The 26858-nt window shown below is 33.7% G+C and overlaps 1 protein-coding gene across 1 annotated transcript in view; it reads right to left on the bottom strand.

Moving 5' to 3' along the window:
• The window catches only part of LOC110032874 (T-complex protein 1 subunit epsilon), a 39135-nt gene extending 21924 nt beyond the window's left edge, over positions 1–17211 (bottom strand). The window contains exons 1-5 of the mRNA XM_020736648.1: positions 16873–17211; positions 15553–15871; positions 7936–8284; positions 6930–7062; positions 6774–6826 (exon numbers count right to left, since the gene is read on the bottom strand). Of these exons, the coding sequence (XP_020592307.1) occupies positions 6774–6826; positions 6930–7062; positions 7936–8284; positions 15553–15871; positions 16873–17071 (1053 nt within the window). The 5' untranslated portion in view covers positions 17072–17211. The remainder of the gene's footprint in view (positions 1–6773; positions 6827–6929; positions 7063–7935; positions 8285–15552; positions 15872–16872) is intronic.
• Between the last annotated feature and the right edge of the window lie 9647 nt (positions 17212–26858).

Raw genomic sequence — 26858 nt, 5'->3', positions numbered from 1 at the left:
ATGTATTCACACGCTTAATGAAATTGATCATTCTTTATTAAGATAAACTAATTTATCAAACATAAGGAAAAAATGTATTCACACTATTCTCACAAAAAGTACTGCCACAAGATTTTTAATTAAGTCTAATGAAATTATTCTAATTTTTTAATGAACTTTCAAGTGAATTAATTTGGCAATTATACATTGGATGATTTAAAAATAAGCTAAATGAGGATCATCTATAATAATATTCTTTTCTACACACACACACACACACACATGTGGGCGTGTATTGTTGGCACTATATAATCATATTGGTAATAAATATGATTTAAAATGCCCTTTGAAGCCTCGCCTTTATTGCATGTGTTTCAGTTTAACCCATAAATTAGGACCGCCAAGTTCATGGCAAAAGTTTAGATCCCTTCCATTAAAGGTCTCATAAAAAAAAAAATAAAAGGAAACCCAATTGTAAGGTTGAATCATCGAACCACCTGTATACACACACATAGATCCCAGCAAACATAAAGATTATATACCCCTTAATGACAAATTTTGTAATCAAATTAACACCAATACTGTCAATGGCATGCCAAACCTAATCCAACACACGATAATGACAACGCAAAAATCACCATTCTCAAGCTGCAAAATCAGCTTCACCACATCCAATGCTAAGCCAATAACTTCCCAATGCTGAAAGTTAACAAAATTTGGTCCATCTATGAGTAGAAGAAAATGAAGTAGCTTTGTTAGCAACAGAGAACCAATTGAGAACTAATTCACACTTATCATAAGAATGTCAGCAATAAAAACAAAAGGATAGCTTCCTAACAAAAACAGCACACCTTCAATAACATCAAATTAACTACCAATAGTGTCATTCTAATAAGTTAAGACTTGATAACGCCAGTACACAAGTTTACAACAAATGAGACCTCAATTATTAGGAAACTACTTTATAATATAGTTAGTAGATTAAATTTATTGCATTGACTCTATGGAAAATAAACACAAGAAATAGATTTCTCATCTAACAAAACAATGTTATCCCAAACAATAGTCAACTCTATTCCTTCTACCCCCGGCAACCAAAACTTTCATGTGCTCACCAGTTGTCCCACTTCCACCTCATCACATATGTTCTTGTTATCATGCCACTTCATTTCCAGCTTACACAAGCTTGATCCATTGTCTGCTCAATGTAAACCCATCACACACTCACCCAATCGCACAATATTCCACTACAACACTGATTGTCACATTGACGCTCTTTCACCACCTCCATAATTTTTTATCTCCCACCCATGACTTCAAACACGCCCAACAACGTTGCAACAACTCATTCTGCATCTCTTGTTATTATTTCCATTGCACTTATTGTCACTCACCTACTAGCACAATCTTTCCTTCATCACAACTTCTCAATGATATGAGATAACTCCAACTGCCAGACTCACCAGGTGTCCCATTTCCACCTCTCCTCCACACAGGCTTGCTATTATGCAGCTTTACTGCCAGCTTGCACAAGCTTGATCCGTTGTCTGCTCAATGTAAACCCATGCAAACAATTACCCAAGCGCACAATATCCCACTACAACACTGATTGTTACATTAATGCTCGTTCACCAACCTCCATAATTTTATATCTCCCACACATGCTTCAAACACAGCCAACACTTGTTGCAACACCTCATTTTGCATCTCTTGTTATTATTTCCATTTCACTTATTGTCACTCAACTAGTAGCACAATCTTTCCTTCATTACAAATTCTCGATGATATGAGATAACTCCAATTCCCTGACTCATTTTCCTTTAATGGTATCATGGTTTCTCAATGTCTCTTAATAAAAAAAAAGAAAACCTCCAACTATGGTGAGGCTATAAAATTCAACACTAACAACTATCTCCTATAATTAAGAGACATTTGTTTAGCCATCGATTCTTATAACAAATTGCATCACATTCATCTTCCTATTCTAGATCTCGTGACACCTTTACATTTTCAAAAAAGTAAAGATTTGGCTATGGCATTCTTACTCGGTCAATGACCATTTGGCCATCTCTTACCTCAGTTGTCAAGTTTCAAAAAATAATACTAAGAGGTTGGACGCTCTCCATTCAGTTTATTTTCAAATGAGTAAAACCTATCATGTCAACACTCTGTGCAAAATGTCTTTCTCAATAAATGATTTTTTGAATATTGCGTTTTACGGGCTTTTTTGAAAATGGAGTTTCCTAATTTCTATTAGACGCGGATCGCGGGTATAACCTCGCGATCCGCGTTTCGATCGAGCAAAGAACACTCGCTGCCCTCGCCTCATTCTCTGTCGTAACCGCTCGACCGATATCCTCTCGCCTAAGCGTTTGACCCATCGACCGATCTCCTCTCCTCCTCCTCTCGCCTAAGCGTTCGATCGAACCAATCTCTTCTCCTCCTCTCGCCTAAGCGTCAGACCGATCTACTCTCCTCTCGCACGGTGGAAGAATGGGCGGAGCACCTGCGTCGAAGACTCGGTATCACCTCTCCTCCTCTGACTCGCCTACTTCTTGCCCCCATTTCTCTCGGCTCGAGCTCGGTAAACTGCTGCCTTTTTTTTTTGTTCTTTCCTCTCCTTAGGATGGTTTTTTTCTCTCATTTGGATTTGTTTGTGTATCTTTTGTTATTTTATTTTTTTAATCTTTTCTCTCCTTAGATTTGTAAAAATTCAACATGAAACTTTCGCTAGAGCTAGGTCTGCAAATATTTTTACTATTTTCTTACGCTTGAAGGATTAAGGTGGATCCAACAAATGTGTACTTTTATTTCAGTCATCATATATCATTCTTTAAATTCAAAACTTTCCAAACTTGATCATTATAGAGAAGTATACAAAATTTTTATTGAGCTTGGTAAGTTTAACAACTCTTTAATACAAAGGACGGTCATCAAAGCACATTTTTTTAATTGAAGTTATAAAATTTTCAACTTGTGTGCTCTACATTTTCTTAGTTGATTTTCATTACAATCATTTTAATTTTGGAAGATCAGGTGTTTACAAAAATGCACAAACCAAACAACTACACAATTTTTTCAAAATAGGGGCAGACTGGTCTTTTATCCAGAATTAGCTGTTTTCCAAACGCACAAACCAAACAACCAGACAGCTTATCTCAAATTTTATCCGGATCAGCTGCTTATCAGCAGATTATCAGGATAAACAGCTTGTCTGGATAATCTGGATAAGCTGCAACTGCCCCAAACAGACCCTTAATAAGATATTTCAACTTCAACTTTCTCAAATTTTCTAAATATGTTTCTTTGATCACAATATTATCTTATCATAAATTTTAAACATTTCTTATTTCTTATCTTTTATGGTTCTTCCAATATGAAAATTGATTTTGAGTGTATCATCAAAAGAATCTTTAATTTTGTTAGAATTTCCCCAATTCATCATTCAAATTAGAACGAATGATTTGTGAAGAACCTTCTTATTCCTTTTTGAAATCCTTTTTGTTGGGTTCATATACTTTTCCTCTAAAATAAAAAATAGAAAAATTTTATTATTTCAAGATTTTTCTTTAATCGTTTGATAACTTAACTATTTTGATGACCCCTTTATGTTTTGGCAAAGTTCAAGTTGAAAACTTTTGACACCAGCTCTACTAGTTTATGACATTTTCATCCTTGCTAAAACTGACAATGATCATATCAATTATGGTAATGGTGGTTAAACTAATAGCAATCATGGTCATGACGAATACAGTCATGAGAGAAAGTCCTTTTCTCCTTTCTCTCATTAGAGTTGTACCAATCGTTCAAAGCATTGTTGAGCAAAACATGATTGTCCCTCCATTGTCCAATATGCCTCTAATTACTACTGTTTTCACTCCCAAAACTCTTCAAGGTATGTCAACCTTCCTCAAAAGGACTATCCCCTTATTCAACACTCTCAAACCATACATATAAACCCCCCACCATTTCATTTCCACCCATGGCTTTGCAACAGTTTCTTCGAGTAGTAAATCCAAGATTTTAGAGTCTATTGTGCTTCTTTACATATGGATGGTAATCAAATGCTCACCTTATCGTACAATGTTAATGATCATTCCATTTTTTCAAAAGCATCATCACCTTGTTCAACACTCTGAAACAAATATCCCCCCCCCCCCCCCCCCCAAATGTCATTTCCACGCAAAACTATCTTCCTCTAGCACATCCAAGATTTTACAGGCTCCTGTGCTTCTTCAATATAAAAGGCAATAGAATGCTAACATTACTTGGAAATGCTAATATTTGTTCTACCTCATCCATCACTCACCCCCTCGTCTATGAAAAGCTCTATACTTTACAAAGCCTTTGTAAGCAATGTAGATGTTCGCAAAGTAAATATTTATTTGTTATCCATTCATTATCTCACTAAAGCTCACAACTACGATGTAACATTTTATCCTTCTCACTATATGTTTAAGATCTTGTTATAAAATAAATGGTGGAAATATTGAAATTGAGTTTAGAACTTGACACTTGAGGTCCCTTGTTCCGTTTCCCTAATCGGTTTGTATCAATGGCCTTATCATTTGGACCATTACCTACCACAAAGATTAAGCAAGTTAAATCCTATCTCCTCGTACCCATCCAAGGTGAATGTAATGCCTAAGCGTTACGCAATCATTAAGTGTCTTTCCATTTTACATGATGAGGTTTAATGATGCCCTATTTGAATTAGGTTAATCTAATATTTGGGATTCAATTCTTGTACACACCTAGAATTTAGGTGCTTCATTACCTTTATTAATAATCATTCTCATATCACAAAGATAAATTTATTCAAATATAATTTTGAAGTCTTCAACACGTATTATGCATTTTCCATTGAGAAACAAAAGTTCATCTTCCTTACATGGCCTAGGCCTTGATGTTCCATATGAATATTCCTAGTCAATTTTGGAGTGACACAACTTTGACTACATGCTACTTCACAAATGTATCTCGTCTATCATCCTTAATGATGTAACCTTTTTATTCATTATCTATCTAGAGCTATCACATTTTCCTATTGAAGACATCATTGCCTATATGCTTTGTATATTCAATTCATTAACAAATACTTTCTTAAAGAATGTATCCTTTTAGGATACACTCATTTTTAGAGAGGTTTTTGCTATTATATGCCTAAATACGAGACGGATATATATTTTGGAATAAGTTACTCTTCATCAGTCCTCTTCCTAGAGCCCCACACCATTTTCGTGAATCAACCTCTCCACTTGCTCATTTTTCTTATTTTTCATGCCATTTACAAAATCTCTCCTAAATTCATTCGATGCACATTTTTTAGGATACTCTCATATTTTAAAAAGACTGTCTCTATTATAAGCCTAAATACTAGACAGGTATATACTTCAGCATATGTTCATCAGTCCTCTCCCTATGTGTCTCCACACCATTTCAGTAAACCATCCTCTCCACTTAGTCATTTTCCTCCTAAGCCTCTACTATAGTAAACACAACAACATCTGCCTTCTATAACAACACCATTCATTTTGTTCAAACCAACAGAGCATCAACGTCTCAAGAATTGGCTCATCTCCATGCAAATTGATCTTTGTAAAAGTAAAAAACAATAAACTGATCATCATATTCAATCATATGTGTATAGTGATCATCTTTCCTCTAACTTCTTGCATTTAACCTTTAGTCCTTGACTTCTATTCCCAAGATATACCGAGATGAACTAGAAAATTGCAGAAGGAACACCAAAAAAGTCAGAAGGAACAAATTATGGATGCTAAACTGAAAACCAAAGCTAAATTGGTATGCATGGAGTGTTGAAATATACTGCCTTACACCACCCCATTTGTCAGGCTTAAGTTCATCTTGCCAAAAGCTTTACAAAAGTCAATGAAATCAACTATCTTGACCCCCTTGTCAAGCTTAACATCATTTGAATTCTTATATATATCGCTATAAAACAAAGCTGGTCATTACTGCAAATGGTATAAGTAATAAATTCCTTTATGATGATCCCATTGAAGACATTTGTATGAAGCAACCACCAGACTATGCTGCTGAAGAGGAGGCAATAGTATGTAAGCTCATGTAGGCCATATATGGCTTAAATAAAAAAGTTCAAGCATGGTTCAATAAGTTCTACGAAGTTATTAATAAGGGTGGCTTCAGAACAGCATAAAAAATAACTCCATCTTCTTCAGACGCTTTAGCTTTGTGTTATCTTGGCAATCTATGTATAGAATATTCAACTTATAAGGAGTAATTAGAAAGGGATTACTGAAGTAAAACACTTTCTACAAGTATTTTATAACCAAAAATCGGAATCTGTCATTTTTGGGAATTGAATTGTCCTATATAGCAAATTTCTTAAAGAAAATATACTACTGTCCTTAAGAAAAATTATCTTTAAAGTTCAAAATATGTTGAAACTCCCATTAACATGTAAGTTGATTAGAAAATTATTTTATGTTACACACACGCACATTCTTACAACAGAGAGACGTTTACCACAACAATTCCATACACACTTACAACAGAGAGACATTTATCACGACAACTCCATTAAAAGACTGGTAAGTACATACAACATGATAACCTGCAAAAGAATTAGATCAAGAAAATTGGTTTCTTAATTTCTATAAACAAAAATGCAATACAATCCAAGCAAGAAAAAGTTGATTCTGAACTGAAAACAAAATGATCCAGTAGAACCACAACTATGGCACAAATGAGAAAAAAATTTCAAAATTCCATGCACTATGAGCATCAAGCGGGCCAAATGGCAAGTGTACCCTTCCCAGCTTTTCTGGTGTCAACTCCTGGAATCTAGGAACAATCCTGCCACCTGTAGGCAATAAAAAAAAAAAAGTTAAATTACAATCTAACATAATAAAACAACACATCACAGCACTAGAAGACAACCCAAATACCTCAGCATCCAAACATACCTGTAGCAATTGCAATCAGTTCTAATTCTACACCTCCAACCCATCTAACAGCAGGCAAGTTGCGATGCATCAATAAGTGATTTGCCTCATCATCAAAACCCCACTGGCAAATCACCAGAGTAGAGCCAACATCCTGAAAAGATGGGAGTCACTTAAACTGTAAGGTTCAAAATTAAGAAAGCTTGAAATAAATAAAATTACATGCACTAGGAACAATTTCTTGCATGGTTCAAGAGCTAACAATTCTAGGAAATGATCAGCGAGGACACAACTATGAATGGGTTGCAAAAAAATAAAAAGCCATATATAATACATAGAAAACCAACATACAAATAAATCAGCTATGAAAAGAATTTGACATGTCCAAGCATGCTCATAAACGTAAACACAGCCTCATGTAGATGGAAACAGACATGCACATATGAATGATTGTCAACATGCATTCATACAAAGGGGCAAAAGAGCATACATGCATGAATGCATAAATATAGTTGTCCTTTCAGAGAAATCCTCAAAAACCAACATTATTGTTTAAACCAAACCATTCATATTCTCATCAGGCCTTGAAATAAGGCCTTGCAAGCACATAAAATGGAAACAGCATGCAAGATTGTTAACAAGCATTCACACACAAAAGCACGGGCAGACATAAATGCATAATAGAATTTATCTTATTTAGAATAATCCCCAACAACCTACAAATTTCCTTGAACCAACAACCATCCAAACTCCCATCAAGTCTTGCAAGCCAAACAAGTTGATTATACAGTTTTTTGTTGTCTCTGTGCCTTATCAATAGAGAATGCAGTTGTTACCCGCAGAAAAAATATATTATATTTATCTAAAAAATGTTGAATAATTCACCAGAATGATCGCTTGAGAAAATTACCCAAAACAAAATGCGCATGACAAAAAATTCTTTTTTTTTTCCAAAATCACCATAGCTATTATGTTCATTTGGTAAACAGAGAAGACAGAAATCACATGCAGCTTAGAATTGACCTACCTTACATTTTTGGACCATGTCATCAAAATACTTGAGCTCTTGCTGTCTTAAAGTCTGAAACTTCTCCACAGTGTCAATGTCCACCTTATGCTTTGTCTTTGGCTTGGGTGGCTCAAATGGGCAGGTCAAAATAGCAATTTTTGCATCTTCAATTCTTTTGGGCATCTGAGGATGGCTCATATCCTTGTCAACAATGATTCCATATATGAGTTCAGTATCTTCCAGCTTTCCTCCAACTTTTCCTTCCACCTTAATCAGATCCAAATTGACATCTTTTCTCTCTAAATCTGCAACTGCTAGTACAGCTTTAACAGCTATTTCTGCTAAACTTTTCTTGCAACGATTGACTCTGCATAAAATGGATTTAATTTTACTAACTTGTGGATCATAGGAAAAAATAATAGCCTTTGCAATATCATACATAAAATGTTTCACGGGTTCCCGTGTCCATTTGAAACTCAAAATAACTTGCAACAATAAGGTGAACGTTCAAAAATCGAGAAAAATAAGTATGATGAGGTAACTTAATGTGGCAATATCAGCATACTCAGGTAACATATTATACATATATTGTAATACAGAAGTAGTAACTTAGCCATTCCCATTCATAAAAAAAATGATCCACACAACAAATTTTGGACATAACAACAACAAGAACAAGAATCTGTGTGTATCATCCATGATGTAGATAGAATAGGCAAAGAGGCATCCTGTGAGGTTTGAAGGAAACTTTTTAAATAATAACAATTTTGGAAGCTGAACAATCAAAACAAATTGAGAATTCCCAATGAGGATCAAATATTTTAATAAATGCTTTTGAAGTGATTTATGTAGTTTCCAAAATAGCGTTCAATGAGTGAGCCTTCTATAATAGCCATAGGATGAATTTTAATTGGTATCTTTTGGTGTGTTTCCTATTACATTTCAGTCCCTTCTAAAGCCCTTCTCATGCATTATTTATACCCTCAACTCTTCAATGAGAAATAACTTTAACCTCTTGCAAATCTTGTATTTATAAAGTGTTGATGTGCTATTACTATTTTGGACTGATTTACATTCACAATCAAGTTTTATGAACCCTAAAATATCATTTTCTCTCTTGTTTCTTATTCTGCTGCATTTCAATCCCCATCATCTTCACAGAACTTCAAACAGCCCGCATCCTCTTCAAAGGTCAGGTCCTATCACACATAGATGTTAATAATACAAAATAGTGCACACCATGGGGCATGGCGCGGCGCACCCTCACGCCACTTGCATGATGTAGCACAGCTTACCAAAATAGCTCACGCCATTTGCATCAAGCATGGGAAATCTCGCAAGGCGCATAGTGCACACCAAGTTGATTTTTAAATTTACATGAAAAATAAAGAAAATTGACATTCATACAATTCAATTCTTATATATTTGCATATCAGTCTAAACGTTAATAATTATTTTTATAGCACTCAAATTCTTAATAACACATAAAAATGCCACTAACACTGCTTTCTTAAAGTGAAACACCTCTTTCTATTATATTTCCCTCCTTTTTATAGCCCTTCATGTATTATTATATCCTCATTGCTTCAATGAGAAGTAGCTTTAATCTCTTGTAAATCCTTTAATTATAAAGTGTTGATGTACTAATAGTATTTTGGATTGATTTATGAACATCCAGAATCAAGGCTCATGAGCCCTACAATATCCTTTCCTCTCTTGTTTCATATTCTCATAAAGTTAAATCACCATCTTCTTCATAGAAGGTCAAACCACCCTAAACCTCTTCAAAAATAGAGTCATACTCCCCATACATGTCAACAATGCAACATGGTGCACACCATGGGACAAGGTGCAGTGCACTCTCAGAACCATTTGCATGGCATAGCACACCAAAAAAGCGTCTCATTTATATCATGCATGAGCAATTGCGTATGGGGCATAGTGCACATCAAGTTGAGTTTTAGGATTTACTCTGAAAAAATAAAGGAAAATTTACATTCATACAATTCAATTCTTATATATTTGCCTATCTATCGTCTAAGTGTTAATATTTATTTATACAACACTCAAATTTTCAATATCACATAAAAAATGCCACTAACACTCCTTTCTTAAAGTGGAACATATTTTTTCATAAATATGTTTTAATGTATTAAGCTACATAATGTTATATATGTCTATTAAACTTTCAGTGTTGAATATGTAAATTAATAAAAATGTGTGATATATATATGTAAATTCATATTTTTATGAATATGTTTTAATGCAATTATGCTACAAAATGTTATATAAGTAAATATTAAACTTTGGGGATTGTTTATGTAAATAATTAAGAATTGTTTGGAGTGTGTGTAAATTTCGCAAACATATGTATGTCTGTGTATATACAGATATACACACATAAGTATAAATGTAAATATATAGAGCGCAAAAATAGTGAACTCCACTCGCTTAATGAAAATGATGATAAAGTTTATATTTTGCGAGGTCAAAATGATATTGATAAAGAAATTGAGTCTTTTTTATTTGTGATGATGATAATCCTTCTTTGGATGACTAATTTAACCGCTTATAAAAATATTAAATTTAAAAAAAATTATAGTATTTTAAGTAATTGAGGTTTTAGGCACTTGAATTTAAATATTATTTCTAATTTTTTATCATCACATTTAATATTATTTTATATTTATCTGTATGTTTATTACTTTTTTATATTTTGTGCAAAGTTTAAAATGACGTGTGCTACACCAAGCACCAAGCATCATGCGCTATGACCCTACAGAGACCTTTGTGCTATGGTGAGTTATTTAACATTGACATATGAAATCCCCCGCACCAAAATTCAATTCCAATGATCCAATGGTGTGACAAATCTAAGAACATTCATAACTTCCTAAACAAATCCAATTGACCAATCATCACATTAGTTGCTTAAACTTCTAGAGTTCCACATAATTTTCCACCAATGAAAATCTAGTCGTTAATTGCCATAAAATTTATGCCAATAACTTGTCTTAAAACCTTGCAACTAATAACCACATTCATTAGCCTACTAACAACCCTAAACCATCCATTCTTGTTTCAAAAACACTTCAAACCTATTAAACATATCCACGTCAATCTCACATGCTTTCATCAAGGAGATGAAGTAATAAAACCCCTCCCAACTATATTTATCAAACCTCGGATCATTAAAATAAGTCTTTCTCAATAATTCATTTATCAAAAGCTGCAAAAACAAAATTTGAGTAAATGATCTCATTTACTTCCATTACGATGATGAAGGAAATAAAACCCCTCCTATTATATTGATCCAAAATAATGCGAGTGACAAAGATTAAAATTCACTAAAAAAAGAACCACCAAGCAATTTAGGGATTATAAGATGATTAGCTCTTCCTTCGAAAAGGAATTTTGTGTTTTACCCCTTTCTTTGAAAGACTTCGTAGGATTCAGCTTAAGTTTTCTCTTGAAAAAGGTACCTCGCACAGTTTTCTCTAGAAAAGGGTACTTTGCAAATTTTTAATTTATGGCACAAAGCTCTCCAATATCAACTAAAAAGGGGTAAATAATAAATAGATATCTTTCAAAAGTGTGGATTAGTGATAGCGAAAAGCAGAATAACACTTCAAGGAGTAAAGTGATGTTTAAATAAGAGAGTTTTAAGATAGAGAGTATGAAAATGAAAAGAACTAATGAAAAGACAATTAGGAAATAGTGATAACAAGGAGTAGAATATCCATTAAAGGAGTGGCATCCCCATATAAAAGGATTTAGGATTTAAAGAGAAAAATAGTGAGTACAAAAGCATTTTGGTTAAAGAAAAAATTATAAAAAAAGCATGCTAGCAATCTTCGGCCAACAACAAAGAACCCACCATCAAAAAAACCATTTTTATTTGCACTTGAAGCATGGAGTAGATAGCATGACAAGTGAATTGGATGCTCTTAGGTTGGGGTGTCCCTAACCCTTTTATAAGTGTGGTTTGGATGCTTAAGTCCCCTTATATGAAGAGGCGTAAGGCAAAAAATTCAACACTTCATGAAGCACCCTTAAATGAAAAGTTGTGAATGGATGATTGAGCGCCATTTAATGAAGTAGAGTGGAAGAATAGATGCAACTTTTATGAAGCATCCTTGCAATAAAAGGTGTGCACGAATGGATGCAGCCATTCAAGAAACACCCCGACAATAAGAGGTATGAATGGATGGATCATTCAATGAGAAAAATTTCTACAAATTAGACAACTTTATATCAAAAAGGGCAAGGGAAACATTAGCATCCTTTAGAACAAAAAAGATGGACGGTACCCTTATTTTAGTGAATCAAATCCATTGTTTGGATTGAGTTTTACATTCACAATTTATTTTAAATGATTTGCACGTGCACATAGAAAATATTAAATAAAAATTTGACAAATACATAAATATTCACATGATATGAATAATCTTAATGCTTAATTAGTTAATCACGATTCTCCTTCTTTAAGAAGAGGCTCATTGTTATGAATCTTAGTGGTGTGGAATAATGGTTAACCTACATTTTATTGTATCACTTTGCCATCCCATGTTGATGTGGTATGAAAATTTAGTACCTTCATGAGTAATGATCTTTTCCAACACGATATCCTCATGTGACTCTTTTTCTCTACCAAGAAATTTGATGAGGAAAACACGTCTTCCAATGAGAACCACTAAGCAAATTTGGGAAGAAAAATAGGATTGACTATTTTTTTCGAATAGGGGTTTGATACTTGATCCCATTTTTTTAAGGGAGCAAAATGCCTCCATGTAAGGCCCAACTTTGACTCCTCTTGGTCAAAGTTGTAAAAACTATTAAGAATTGAGGATTCCTCCAATGAATAAAAATGTGAGTTTCAAATACAATCGAGACAGAATTTGAAATAAGAAAAGAAAAGTCATAGAATTATAAAAAATTTGAAAACACACAAGGTTCATAAGAAAAAACATAACTTGACTCATTAAAGACAAAATAAGAAAGCACAAAGTTCAAAAAAATTGAATAGAACTTTCAAGTTAAGATGATAAAAATTAGTAACTCGAGATAGAACTAGATTCTAAGTATTTTAAAGCCCAAAGTAAAATCCTCTATGCCCCAAAAATCAAATTTATTATTATCATCATCACAAGTATGATTGTCTAAAGAACATTCGACATAAATAATAGCTTTATCATCCTCCAAATCTCTCTAAAGTTGCTCCTCTCATTCATCTTCTTTCTCATGTAATACTATTAATTTATTCTTCCATATATCAAGTTATTATAGTAAGTCCACACATAATAAAAAAAACAATAAATAAGGATTTATTTAATAATGTCTAAAATTCTTCTAAGTTTGAGAAACATGATATTTTATTCTTTTCGCACATTCTATCTTCTAAGTTTGAGAAACATGATATTTTATTCTTTCGCACATTCTATGATACTTCTGCAAAAAAAATTACATTTGATATACAAGTAGCCTTTTTTCGTGTTATATGCATCTATTTCAACTCAAGACTCATGTTTCCGAGCAATAGCTTTCCTTAACCAAAACTACACTATTAGTAGAAGTTCTACAACTACGTTGTTACATTAAAAGAAAGCAATCTAATTACAATTAGTTTACAGCAAGATAAAGGTTAAGAAAAATAAATTTCCTAAAACCAAAGAATATAATTATATTAAAAACTACAAAAAAAAAGGAAATTGGAAAAAATAAAGAAAAAAGGTGGGCAAAGCCAAAAGCAAATAATAAATTTGACTTTCTTAAGAAGAAAGAAAATTAAAAAAAAAGGGGAAAAAAGAGTAGTTGTGCCCTTAAAAAACTAACTTTGAGAAGAAGAAAGGAAACGGAGTAAAATTAAAGGAAAAAAAATAATAAAAGAGTAAAGAAAAGATCTCAAAGAAGCTTAGAACCAAAAACTTGACTTGTGGTTAATGGACGAAGCTTGGTTTGTTGATTTAGTAGGCAGTAGAAACTATCATGAGAGGAAAAGAATAGGTTATCTAAGTTTAATTTTGATTTTTATTTGTTTTTATTAGGGTAAAATTAGATAGTTTTAGAGCTTAAGTGTCCTTAACCAAAAAATTCTACTAAAAGCAAAATTGAAATATGTAAATAAGCCATTATAAAGTCAAATACATTCTAAAAATAGATGCAACTCGAAAACCATACCTCAATACAAACTGTTAAGATTCAAAACCCACACTGCAATTGATTGTGGCATGGCTCTTAAAAGACCAAGGAAAAAAGTTTTGAATTTTTTTCCTATCCCCTCAATACAAGACGAGTTATAATATATAGGTTCTGAAATTTGTTAAGCCATTCTCTTAATGCATTTAATTTCTCTTTTCAGAAGGATTCCAATTAAACCTTGACTGTGCCAACACCTAGGAAACATTTTCTATTTATGATAAAAGCCACGCCAATATTTCCTTATTATAATTCCACAATAGAGAAGAAAGAACTAATGAAACGAAGAATAAGAGTGAACACAAGGAGCAGCATGCTCTCCAAAGAAGAGAGTTCAAGCATTAAAGAGGTGCAAGTGATTAGGACTTTGGCTAAGGATACATAAATAGCAAACATAGAAGTTTAAGCCAGCATAAATAACCTTAAATCACAAGAACTTATTAACACTTAACACATGCAATGCAAATCATGACAAAGGATTTGGATGGTAGTCACCCCCCTCCTTTCAGATGTGTGGTTAGGGTACTTAATCACCTTACATCAAGAAGTGTGATGGAAAGAACAAAACAATTTATAAAGCACTCCAACATAAGAAGATGTGAATGAATCGATGCAAACTTTCATGAAGTGGTGGAAAGGAATTGATACAAATTTTTATGAAAAGGCCTTGATAAAGTAAGAATGAATGAATGCAAACTTTCATTAAACACCCTTCATGAAGAGGCATGAAGAAATCCATCCTTCAATGAATAAATGCTTTACAGTTGGCCACGTTTTAAATAAATGAGGAAGAGAAAGGTATGCAATGACATCATTTGGATCAAATAGAGCTAGTAGACCCTTTATTGTGGCTATAACCCCAAATAATTGGGTAGTGTTTTACATTTTACATAACTCTGCATACACATGAAATATATGAAATAAAAGTTTACATGTTTAAGGAATACACATTCATATGGCATACACATCTGTTTGATTCTCGATATCTCAATCATATTTCATTCAACATAGTCGAACCTTAAATAAGCCCAAAGGAAGATGCATGCTTCAGATGCATGGCAAATCCTTCTGTAATTCAATTCAACAGAATCATATGTAAAAATCGTATCTTAATAAACAAACCAATTTTATATAGAATTTACACACTAAATGATATTGCTATTGATGCAACTTAAAATTAGTCATGAAAGAAAATATTTCAAAAAGAGTTTCAACTAATATGTTAAGAATAAACAGACACAATGGCATACATTAACGAATTAAGCTCTGAAGGAAAAGGCAAGCAAGACACTAAAATATCTGCAAAGTATAAAAAAATTTAACGAGGCGAGCAAAACAGTTATCACAATAATTACAAATGAGTATATCAGGCAAAGGAAGTTTCACACAAGAAAAAAGTAGTATGTGAATGGATAGAATTGTATAACATTTTGCACTCACATCTTTGATGATAATGTTGTCATGCAAGTTTGCACAAGAGGTTCAATATTGGTCACACTGAAATCAAATTTGTGTGCAATGTGCTCAAGGTGTTCAACAGCTATCCGTGATGCCATTTCATATCCCTCTGCGACTCTGACAGGATGAATGCCACGTTCAAGCAGCTTCTCAGCTTGCTCTAAAAGTGCACCAGCCATTACAACAACCCCAGTAGTACCATCACCAATTTCATAGTCTTGACTCCGGGACAATTCAACCATTAGCTTTGCTATCTGATTGTCCACGTCCATCTGCTCCAATATTGTCGCACCATCATTTGCTGTGCAGAAAAATATATACGTCAGAACAAATTTATTCGACAGACTATAAAACTCATGAGTTACTTTTTCAACTTACTTGTGTACTTCAAACATCTTGAATGCTTATGGTTTTAAAACAAGGACAAATAGCATATGTTGCAAAGTCAATATCCTCAAAAGCAATTAAAGAATAGGAAATAATAAACAAAAGATTACAGGAACATAAATACTGTCTGCTTTATGTTTGCATATCCAAAGAAGAAAGTGTGACAGATTACATGATTCACATTTTGACCAGAAAATATAAAAAGGACACTGCTTCCTATTCTCTATCACGTTCATTTCTGAACCACCCTATCACAGTGGCCATTCTCCGAAAGCAAGGAAAACAAAACGAGCTAATTTGACTCATCTCGTTATTCATCAAGCATACATTTCTATGGTGACCAAAAGAACAGCGAGTATCCAAATCGAAACCATAACAGAAGCTTTCTCTGCCTTTGCAGGCCCTTCATAGATTAACATGAAGTACACAAGTTCAAATTTTTTTAAATCTAGCAGTTGTTGGGAGTCTAAATCCAAATCGAAACCATAACTTCTCAGCTTGCTCTAAAAGTGTTTTGTAGCGCTCTGTTAGTCAGAATAACATCTATGAAACAAGGGAGCGAAGCAAGAACATCAGATATAAGCAAAGTTGACATATGTATGGCGAATTTGTGTTCAGCAACAAATTCCCATCATCATCTGCACTTTTCATTTTAATCCCATAAAATATGTAAAAATACGACTCAGGTTTGTGGGATCCATAAAAAAAAAAGTAAGCATACAAAATCAAATCAATCACCTTACGCCTAATACCTTCGAGAAAAGAATAAATAAGAAAAATTTATGCGCTCGGACAAGAAATACAAAAACCAAATCAAAAAATTCTGCCGAGATCCATCCAACATCAAATCCTTTTTTCCTAATTAAAACATACGTAAAACCCTAGCCAAAGGAGTAAGAACGAAGGGTTACTCACTGATGGTGACATCACCATCCGGGCTCTGAAGCATCTTGTCCATGCCTTTAGGGCCGAGGGAGGTGCGGAGGATACGTGCAACGGCTTTGCCGGCATTGATGTTGGCCTTCTGCGCGTCAAGTCCCCGCAACCGCCTTTTCTGTTCCTGCTCTTTAATGATGATGAAAGGTCGGCCATACTCGTCGAACGCCAGCGCCATCGAGCTGCTTCAGCGTTACCCTCCCGCACAACAACGAGGAGGAAGCAGGAGAGGGAGTGAAGTGATCGCAGGGCTCCGTGTAGCAGGGTCCAAGGGAGGTTTACGAACGACCCGGAGTGGAGGCCCTAATTATTAAACCGATTCTTCGTAGTACGGCGAAATTCAAAATTATTAAATTTCTATTCAAATATAAAAGAGAAATAAATTTTATAAAAGAAGATCCTTAGGATATTAAAAGAGGAGGTGCTCGAGGAGAAGTCTAATTAAAAATTTATTTCAAATTAATTTTTTTAAAGCAAAAAACTTTATTACAATCATAAACTTGTTCATATTTCAAAACCTATCAGTCAATCTTTATAAATCGAGTGCTTTAATTCTATTTTTAATACTTTCTAAGAATCCTATGTTTGACAAACATCAATGATTTTCGAAGTAGATAGGAAATCAGGATTTTGAAGTTGAATACAAGGTTTTCTTATACCCTAGTTCTAGGATGATATACTAAAATTTTTCTTAAGTCACAGTGTGACATTCCTAAGGCAAAATTGTAGAAAATTTTAAAGAAACATATTTCCTCAAATTAAATAAATTAATTTTTAAAATGATAGAGTTACTTGAAGACAAGTAACGTTTAAGTTTGGTGAATTTTGATATGCCCTAAAACATGCTTAATTTTCTTTACTTTTTACACTTGTTTATATATGAAATTGCACTTTAAAGAAAGGTATTTTTGTGTTTTTTTTTTTGCAGGAACAACATGGAGGACATATGGAGTGAATCGAGCTAAAATGGATTGAAGCGGGGGGTGAAACCGATAGAGTGGCGCCTAGACTCCAGCCTTTGGGCGCCAAGGAGCTCCACCCAAGCACCTTGGTGTCCATTTTGTGGTGCCTAGGTGACAAAATCCAGTCAGGCAAACCGGCAGGTCGGCGCCTAAACGACAGCTTTGTGGCGCCAAGGCGCTGGCCAATTCTTGGAAAGATTTGTACAGTCGCTATAACACGACTTAAGGAGTTATGGGGTTGATTTAAGCAAATTGAGGAAGCATTGAAGAGTATTTTGAAGCCTTAGGTAGTGATGGAAGACAAAAGAGTTGTAGTGTAAATTAGGGTTTAGTATTTTTCACTTTATTAGAGAAATTGGAGAGGAACTTTAGAGAATTCTGTAAGGGGATACACTCAGCATTGCAAGGAGCACTTGGAAACCTTTTAGGGAGAAATTTTCTTCTCTTTTCTAAGGATAATGCTAAGTATTGTGTTCTACATTATCTTGTACTATTTGTAGACATAATTCTAGTGGATTTGCTTTATTGTAAGATGATGATTTGTGGTGTTTTCTTTATGCATTGTGAATAAATCTTTTTTACCTTTTTCTCGTGATGTAGAAGTTGAATGTGTAGGATTTTATGATGCTTATAAAATTTAATATCAAATATTAATGTGATGAGTATTCATCAAATCTTAATTTACTTTTCGTACTGGCCATATGATTTGTTAAAATTTATTGTAATATATTATGACTTGGAAGAACAGTATAGGAACGATTAGAGTATCCACATTGAACTAGTAGATGAAGGAAAAGTAGTTCATAGGGCAATCAAAATAAATAAGGAAATAGGTTTTTTTTGGTTCAAATTGTGGTTTATGGAATTAAAACCAGTTTAACTAAACTACTTTATGCACCCGGGAGAGGAAAAAGTAGATGATTGCTCATATTTGTCATTAGCAACATTTATATTCTGTAGTATATATTCCTACACAATCACTTATATCATCACAAGAGAGGGGTTACTTTTATATCTCTAGAATCACCAATCCAATTAAAGTTAGGTGGATTTTTAACATTAGAATTAATTAAAATAGTGTAGGAGTAGTTGGTAGAACTATCACCAAATCATAATTCCAAACTATGACCTAAAAATAGTAGACTGGAACTTTCTTAAATAATTTCATTAACTCGTTCCTTGTGGGATCGACAATTTGAACTATTATTGAAATGATACGTGCACTTGTGTGAGAAATCCCTATGTGCAAAAAAAACCTAATTCTAAGAATTCAGTCAAGTTGCTAGGGAGCATAACATGTTTTCTGGTGTCATTACCAGGATTTATAATATTGTGATAATAGCTGAGGTTGACCACTTGCCTATGGACCCTAGGAACCACCCCAAATTGATCCCTAGCCTCACCAAAGGCCTCCATAACCCCACCAAACCTTAAAAATAACCTTAAACCCTAATATGCCCTTTTGACCCGAAAATTTTATGGCACCTTGAGATGGTCATAATCAATTGGACCTACCCCACTTTTGGCCAAATTTGTACCAATTAACCACATGCAAATCCAATTGAGCCTCACCCAACATGGCCATGACCCCATACCATGTGGTGGAGCCAATTGCCACCATGGAGTCAATCCTTATAATTCACTTAATTAATTTATTAATTAATTAGTTGATTTTTTAAATTCCATTAGGGTCCACGCTAAGAGAGAACACAACCTATTTAACCCAAATTCAAAACCTTAAGAAAAAACACAAACTAAACACATCGCCCATGGCCCATTCTTAATGGGCCACCCATGACCCAATACCCACCTACCATGACACTTGGATGATACACCAAGTCAAATAAGGCTAAATCCAACCATTAATGGGTGAGTTTGGCATCATCCACGATGACTCATCTATGGAAAGGGCACATGTCAACTAGCTCAAGCCTCCATGGACCAATATTTGATGGGTCAAACTAGATCAAGTCTGATCCTTACTATCCCTAAAGGGCCTACAATCAACTTTGAGCTTCCTCCCATGCCTTCCTCACCTCCATCCTCACCACCATGATCAAGCCACCATGAAAGCTTGCAAATTTTCTCTCCACTGCCCAAAACCACCCTCTAAAATCTCTTTGAGAACTCTCTGATGAGCTGCCCAAGCTTTTTCAATCATAGCTAAGCTCTCTCATGGCATCTCATGGCTAATTAAAGAAGGAACACGAGAACATCTACATACAATCAAACTCCCTATTCAACCTTCTAAACCTTTGCCTCTCAATGGAGAAAATGTTCTTGATCATGGCAATTGATCCCATATGCCCTCAAGCCGTCACCACCACTAGGGAACCCTAATTTCCCTGCCCTAATCCAGGAAAATTTTTGTTCTTGACATGAACCCTTCCAAAACTCAAATCTAAGCCTTTCAAAAGCTTCTCCAAGCCTTAAAATGATCTCCTTAATCAAAATTAAGGCTTCTCTAGCTCTTCAATTTATTCCAACACTAACTCGAGCCACCATTTTGTTTAGCTCATAGCTAGGACCAATTTCATTTCAAATTGAAGCAAGGAGGACGTTAGTGACAACAAGGCAAAACTCTTTGTCAAGCCCAATAGAGGTCACACCTCTTGGGATAAGGTAAAGATCAAAATACCTAAAACTAGCCTCGAGTTTGGTCTTTTGTGAAAGAGATGAACACTCCATGCTCATTAAACCGTATAGATATGTTCCTCGGGACAATCAAACTAAACTTTGATTAACCCAACTTGAGACTTAACTTCAAGTCTGACTTAAGTCTCAACCCTAGTTTAATAAAAAATTGATTTAAATCTTACCCAACTTAGACTTAAGAAAATAACTCGTGTCTAAGTAACTTGGACTTCACCCAGGTCTAATTTAACTTAAACTTGATTCAACCTAGGGGGTTTAACTTAGATCAGCCTAGTTCAACTTGGTTTGCTCCCATGTTAATCCAACTTGGTTTAACTTGGTTTACTTTAAGTCAATTTAAACCAAGACTTGATAACCCCAATCGAACAAAGTCAACATGGGTCAATCCTATTAAACTTTGGTTGATTTAAAAAATTTTGAAGGTAATTCAAGGGACAACCAACCTAATTCAGGTTAACTCAATTTTTTTGAAGACTCACTTTAGATCAATTTAACCCAACATAAAACAATCTAAAATCAACCTAGCTCTAGGTGACTAGAGGTTAAGCAGGGTTTGACTTTTCATAACAAACAAAGGCACACTTAACCTCAATCGAGGACAATTTGGGCTAAGGTACCAAACCAGCCAAAATCAAATGACATGAAATTTACCTTAAAAGACATTATACTTAAACCAGAAAAAAAATGCAACCATTTTTTAGAAGGACTTTTGGAAGAGGCAACCCATGATTGCTAACAAATTACCTTTGAGTTACTATTGATTAATCAAACTGCAAACTCCAATGATCATGGGAAGATGGAACCATGGGATCTTGATCGGGTCATCCCAAATAAAAAAAATAAAAAAGACAAAATAAAAAAAAAATATTTAGCTAATAAGTCTTAAGTAATGTAAAACTTTTAACTTCTAAAATTCAAAAAAGACATTAAATTTTAAATGAAACCTTAATAACAAAGATCATCAAATGCAACTTGAACCCTAAATACCTCGATCTTTAAAGATTTCTTAGACGATGCAAATTGTCATTATTGATAAGAATCTTCCAGTCCGAGCAGGTTTTAACATCTCTTAAACTAAGTAAATCAAGGAACCCGACAACCCCGGGATGATAGAAAGGCATGGGCATCTTAATCGGGCTGCATAAAAATAAAAATGAGAAACAATTAATTAAATCAAAATTGTTTTATGCTAACTCTATTTTGCAGGGATACTGAAAGCAAGAAACGGATATCACCCTAGATTTACCTCACATGTTATTAGGGTGTGCTAACTCTATTTTGCAAAGAAGATCATTCAAAACCCAAAGCAAACATATGAACCTCAACTAAACCATCAACGACAAAAATAAAACCCTATGATGGTTCAGAACCTTTAGGAATCCACCACACTTAGGGACTTTGATATTTCTTTTCTTAACAATGAAATTTGAACTTTTTGAGATAAAATTATAATCTTAATCAAAAGTTTTCTTAAGTATTCTCAACTACTTAAGATGTAATTAATTATAGAAACTTATATTTATAGAAGGATGTGGACTTTGAAATAGGTCTATCAACTTGAATTCTTTGGTAGTTAGCCTTCGTAAGGTCTCCTTCGTAGTTATGTCTTTAAAGCATACTGAGTTAATCACACTTTGAACTTATACTTTGGAACTATCAATGTGAAAACTCACTTTATGAAGGCTTTCTGTATACTTCTTTTATTTGTTCCTCTTACTGCCTGCCCCAGTCCTCCAATGTCTCACCACTTAGTTCACCCACATGATCTGAGAAGAAGAATTATTCGAAGAAGAGGGCAGCATAATGGAGAACAAACTGGCGACTCCTCAACTACAATGTGAACTTCAAACAAACAATGAAATGAAGATGACATTGCAAAATGAGCAGCCACAAGAGTTTGATGACTCAACTGGGAAGATCCTCTCTCCCTATATCTAGTTAATAAATTTATTCTCATGATTAGAGTAATATTCTTATGTAGGATACATTATCCTCCTCTCGATGGTATATTTTGCTCATTTTAGTCTTGGTTAAGAAACAACTGACATGTCTTTGATTCTAGAACCATTTGTAATGAACAAATCTTAGGATCCTAAATTCCAAAAATGCCAAAAAAAAATGACAAGATAATTAATTTGACATTAAAACTTTTAACAAAAAAAATCAAAATTAACTTTTCCCCGGACATAATATAAACAAAATCTCTAGTTTACACAATAGGTTAAGTTTTAAAACACAAGTTAAGATGACATTTTAAATTTCTTCAAAATAACATAATTACAATAATGGATGCCCTGAAGTTAGTTTTTTTGTTTGCTGGGGGACTCGATTTGTAAACTGACAAGGCTCCTCACTACTAAGAATTTGTGATCAGATTTGGGTCTAGGTTTGATAAAATTGAGGTGGTGCTTGGTAACCTACCTCACACTGTGGCAAAGACAACTGTCACTAAGGTTATAGAACCTTCAATTGAGTTTAATTTGTAGTCGCACTAGGAGTTCACTTTACTTAAAAAAACTTTATTCAAGAAAGTCTCTACTGTTAAGAGGACTTTGAAGTCCATGGTGGTTTATCCTATTATTGAAACCAAGGAAGAAATTGATTCTAAACAAAAGAAGGTCCTCTTAGAGGAGGAGTACGTCCCACCGCCACCCTTATTCGAGATTGGGTCTAGCTCTAAGTATGCACCACTGGCCCACACTTAGTGGTGGAATAAAAGCTGCTTCACCATAAAGAGGAAAAGGAATAAAATTGACCAGATAAGGGCTGATGAGCTTAAGGATATGAGGCTTCCTGTGGACTTTCTTATCGTAATAGGAAGCTGGTTCTACCCATTGTCTGCTGCTCACGGCATGAAAGATGTTCATAGGATTGCTATCATTCCACCTTGATCTTTTCCTCAATAGAAAGAAAAAGAAAAGTGTCCATTTATTTCAAGGATTTGCTTCGTATTTGAGACACTTGCCTAAAAGGAAAATGATCAGTCACCCATATCTTGCATGGGATGGGTTGTGCAGCCTCTCTGACAGTACGAAGAGAAATTCTTAAGAAAGAAAAGCCACATTGCAAGTATCAGAAAGATGATACATCCAGGGTCCCCGCCAAGCTTTTCTTGGGGGACCAAAAGACTCCAGTTGTTCCAATTTGAGTGCTCGTCAAGCTTTGTTTGGGGCCCAGAATGACAGTCGCTGCCACCCTTATAGAAAGACAACAACTTCACTCATTGATCCCGATTTTATATATCAATACGATGTATGTGGTTATAATATTAATTTTTCCTTACTTTTAATTCTTACTTTAAAACGGAACTAAAAACTTGATCACCAACAATAGTTAGGCAAAACTTTGACTTTGAAGCAAATCAAAATACAATTATTATATTTAATAAATATGAGATACTACATGGGATACTATGCAAGTATATGTATTGTTGTTAAGTAATACTGGACTTTTCGATTAAGCCCTGAATATCAAAACCACTGGAATAAAAGATAATATGCATCTAAAATTAGAAAAAATTAGATAACAAATTTTACTTAGCAAAATAGTCTTACTTAAACTTTAGATGTTATAATAAAAATGAAGATTTGATTCTTTTCGTAATTTTTTCTAAATGAAAGTAAAATATACAACTAACTAAACTTAACAGATATTTGTAAAATGAAGGAAATATAAATAAAATATCTTTTTCTTTAACATGAATCAGTAACAAATATAGAAATTTTGTTGTGGAAGTATTTAAATTGTGTTGTGTCAAAAAAGAGCAATAATATTCTTTACCTTTACTAGAGATGCTATAAAGAACATTGACTAATTTAAAGTTTAAATAATCTTAAAGATGGGTTATGTAGGGAAGATACTATCTCTCACTTTATATTTCCCTTTTCTCCCTCGACCTGGGGGCTAAAATCTCGTATCAAAACCTAAAACTATAAACCAAATTGGGGCTTTAGCCTGTCACTCTAAAGTCCTCTAATTTTATACCCTTCAAAGTTTATTTCTCTATTTATTTGCACTCAATCATATGAATTAGATTCTCATCCATACAATCTCATGTGGGTATTACCATTAGTTGACTGAGACAATACCATCTCGGATCTTACATGTTCTCACAACAGATATTAACATCTTAATTGGCCAAATCAAGAAATAATCAAAGTACAAGGTTTAAAATTATCACAATTTATTCGAACATTAAAGATTAATACTTCTCACAACTTCCATCCAATACTTAATGACTTATCATTTTAAGGAAAAAAATAAAGAAAACTACGTAAAATTCATGGAGAACACATAACCACACTTAAGTTTAAAAGTAGAAATCATGCAAACAAACAAGAATTCTAATTTAAAACCAAATATAGTTACAAAGATAAATTAAAACTAAATTATACTTTAAAAAGATTAGATGTGAAACCAATTTTTGATTAGGCACTAATCCTCAAGCATCTCCTCCATTTTTCAACTTTCTTTCTCTCTCTCTCTCTCGCTTTTTTAATAGTTTTGAATTTTTTTTTTTAATCAAAGAAATTTAAACATTGAAAATAAAAGTCTAATCTTTCTAAATTTTTCAAAAATATAATTTCTCCTACTAAAGATAGTTACACACTATTTATCATTTCTACACTAAAAATTTTTAACTTTAAGTTTTTTTCATTACTATAGGTTTCAACTAAATTCTCTTACTCATTTCTTTATTCAAAATTTTACTTCCCTAATAAAAATTCATATACATTATCATTTTTTTCAAATCAAGATCAAATTTATTTTTAGTACATTTTATAACGATTTTTAATAAGATAAAACATTTTAGCATCATATTAATATAGAGGTTGGAATGAAAACTAAGAATAACAATGCTTACAAGAATTTTTACATCCTAAATATACAAGTACAAAAATTAAAAAAGAGAAGTAAAAATTTAATTGATCAAATTTTAATTTAACTTTAACATATAGAGATTCATTAGACTTCTGTGCAGTGGAGGATAACATAAAAGCAAGCAAGCATACAAAAAAAAATTCACAACTTCAACATAAAGAAAATACCTGGTAGTAAATTAAAAATTAAACATGAAGTTCTTAAGTGAAAGTTAATAATATTCTAAACCTCCATAAAATTTAGGATTAAGTTCAACACAGACTAACTAAATACACTAGACAATATTGTTATAAAAATTACTACCACAAAAACAAAATATAACTACTCACAATAACATAAATACATCACAACAGTGTTCAAAAAAACAAAACATAAACAAAAGTACCAGTCTCAACAAGTATGACTTAAAAACAAAATAGCAGTACAATATAATTGTACCACATAAAGTTCCCAACAATAATAATAATAAAAACTAAACGAAAGTACTTAGTTTAATCCTCCTCCTCCTCAGCATCAGTATCATTGTTATCCTAAAAGGCAGTATGCTCATATGATGGATATCATGGATATGAAGGAAAAACTACACTTTGGCACCTCCATCATAAGGTCACCTCTCATAAGGTTTTCCAAATATGAGTGAAATTTCTCCTCATAATCACTATGTCTTCTCATATAACCACTCGTGTGATTTTAAAAATTCTGTAAGTTTAATACTTCATCTGCAGTATAATTGATGTTATCTGACATCCTTTGCAATAAATGTGTGACCAAAGAAAAATATGTTGAGATTTTCATACCTGATTTTCATACCTATTTTATATTATTTTTTATGATATTGCACTTTAAAGAAGGATATTTTTTATGTTTTGTTACAGGAATGATGAATTGGGGTCATTGGAGCAAAAAGATGCAAAAAGAAGCGAATTTGGACTGAAAAAATTTGGAGTGAAAAGGGCCAAAATGTGCAAAATTGAACTAGGGCGCCGACGGTGCCATTGACCCCGCCAACGACAAGATTTTCCCGAGACTCCATAACTAATTCATTAATAAGGTCTGCGGACGGCGCCCTCGAGGCCGCTGACGGCGAGCACGGTGGTTATGCCCAATCAGACTTTGGATACGGTCAAATTTTGAAAGGATGCTTAGGCAGCTCTTAGGAAAGCTCATCCACAACTTTAAAAGAAGATTTTGGCTGAAAATTGAGAGAGGTTGGAAGGGGGAGAGAGTTCCTGAAGGTTAGAAAGGTTCCAATAGTGTGTAAAATTTATGAGGAATTCTTTGAGAGATTATAAGAGTGGAGGGAAAGTGAGAGATTTCTTCCTCCTTGCTGCTTCGAAGAGGAATTCTGTGTGCTGTCAAGAAAGGAAGAGATTCAGAGGAACTTCGAGGAGTTTTCTTGGGGAGAAATTAGAGATAAGTTTATTTATTGTTGTAGTTTGTATGACTTTGATTTTATATATGAATTCC

This window comes from Phalaenopsis equestris, unplaced genomic scaffold (genome assembly GCF_001263595.1).
Source record: "Phalaenopsis equestris unplaced genomic scaffold, ASM126359v1 Scaffold001044, whole genome shotgun sequence".
Taxonomy (NCBI): domain Eukaryota; kingdom Viridiplantae; phylum Streptophyta; class Magnoliopsida; order Asparagales; family Orchidaceae; genus Phalaenopsis; species Phalaenopsis equestris.
The sequence above is the reverse complement of the archived record's forward strand: the minus strand, read 5'-3'. Positions and strand labels throughout refer to the sequence as shown.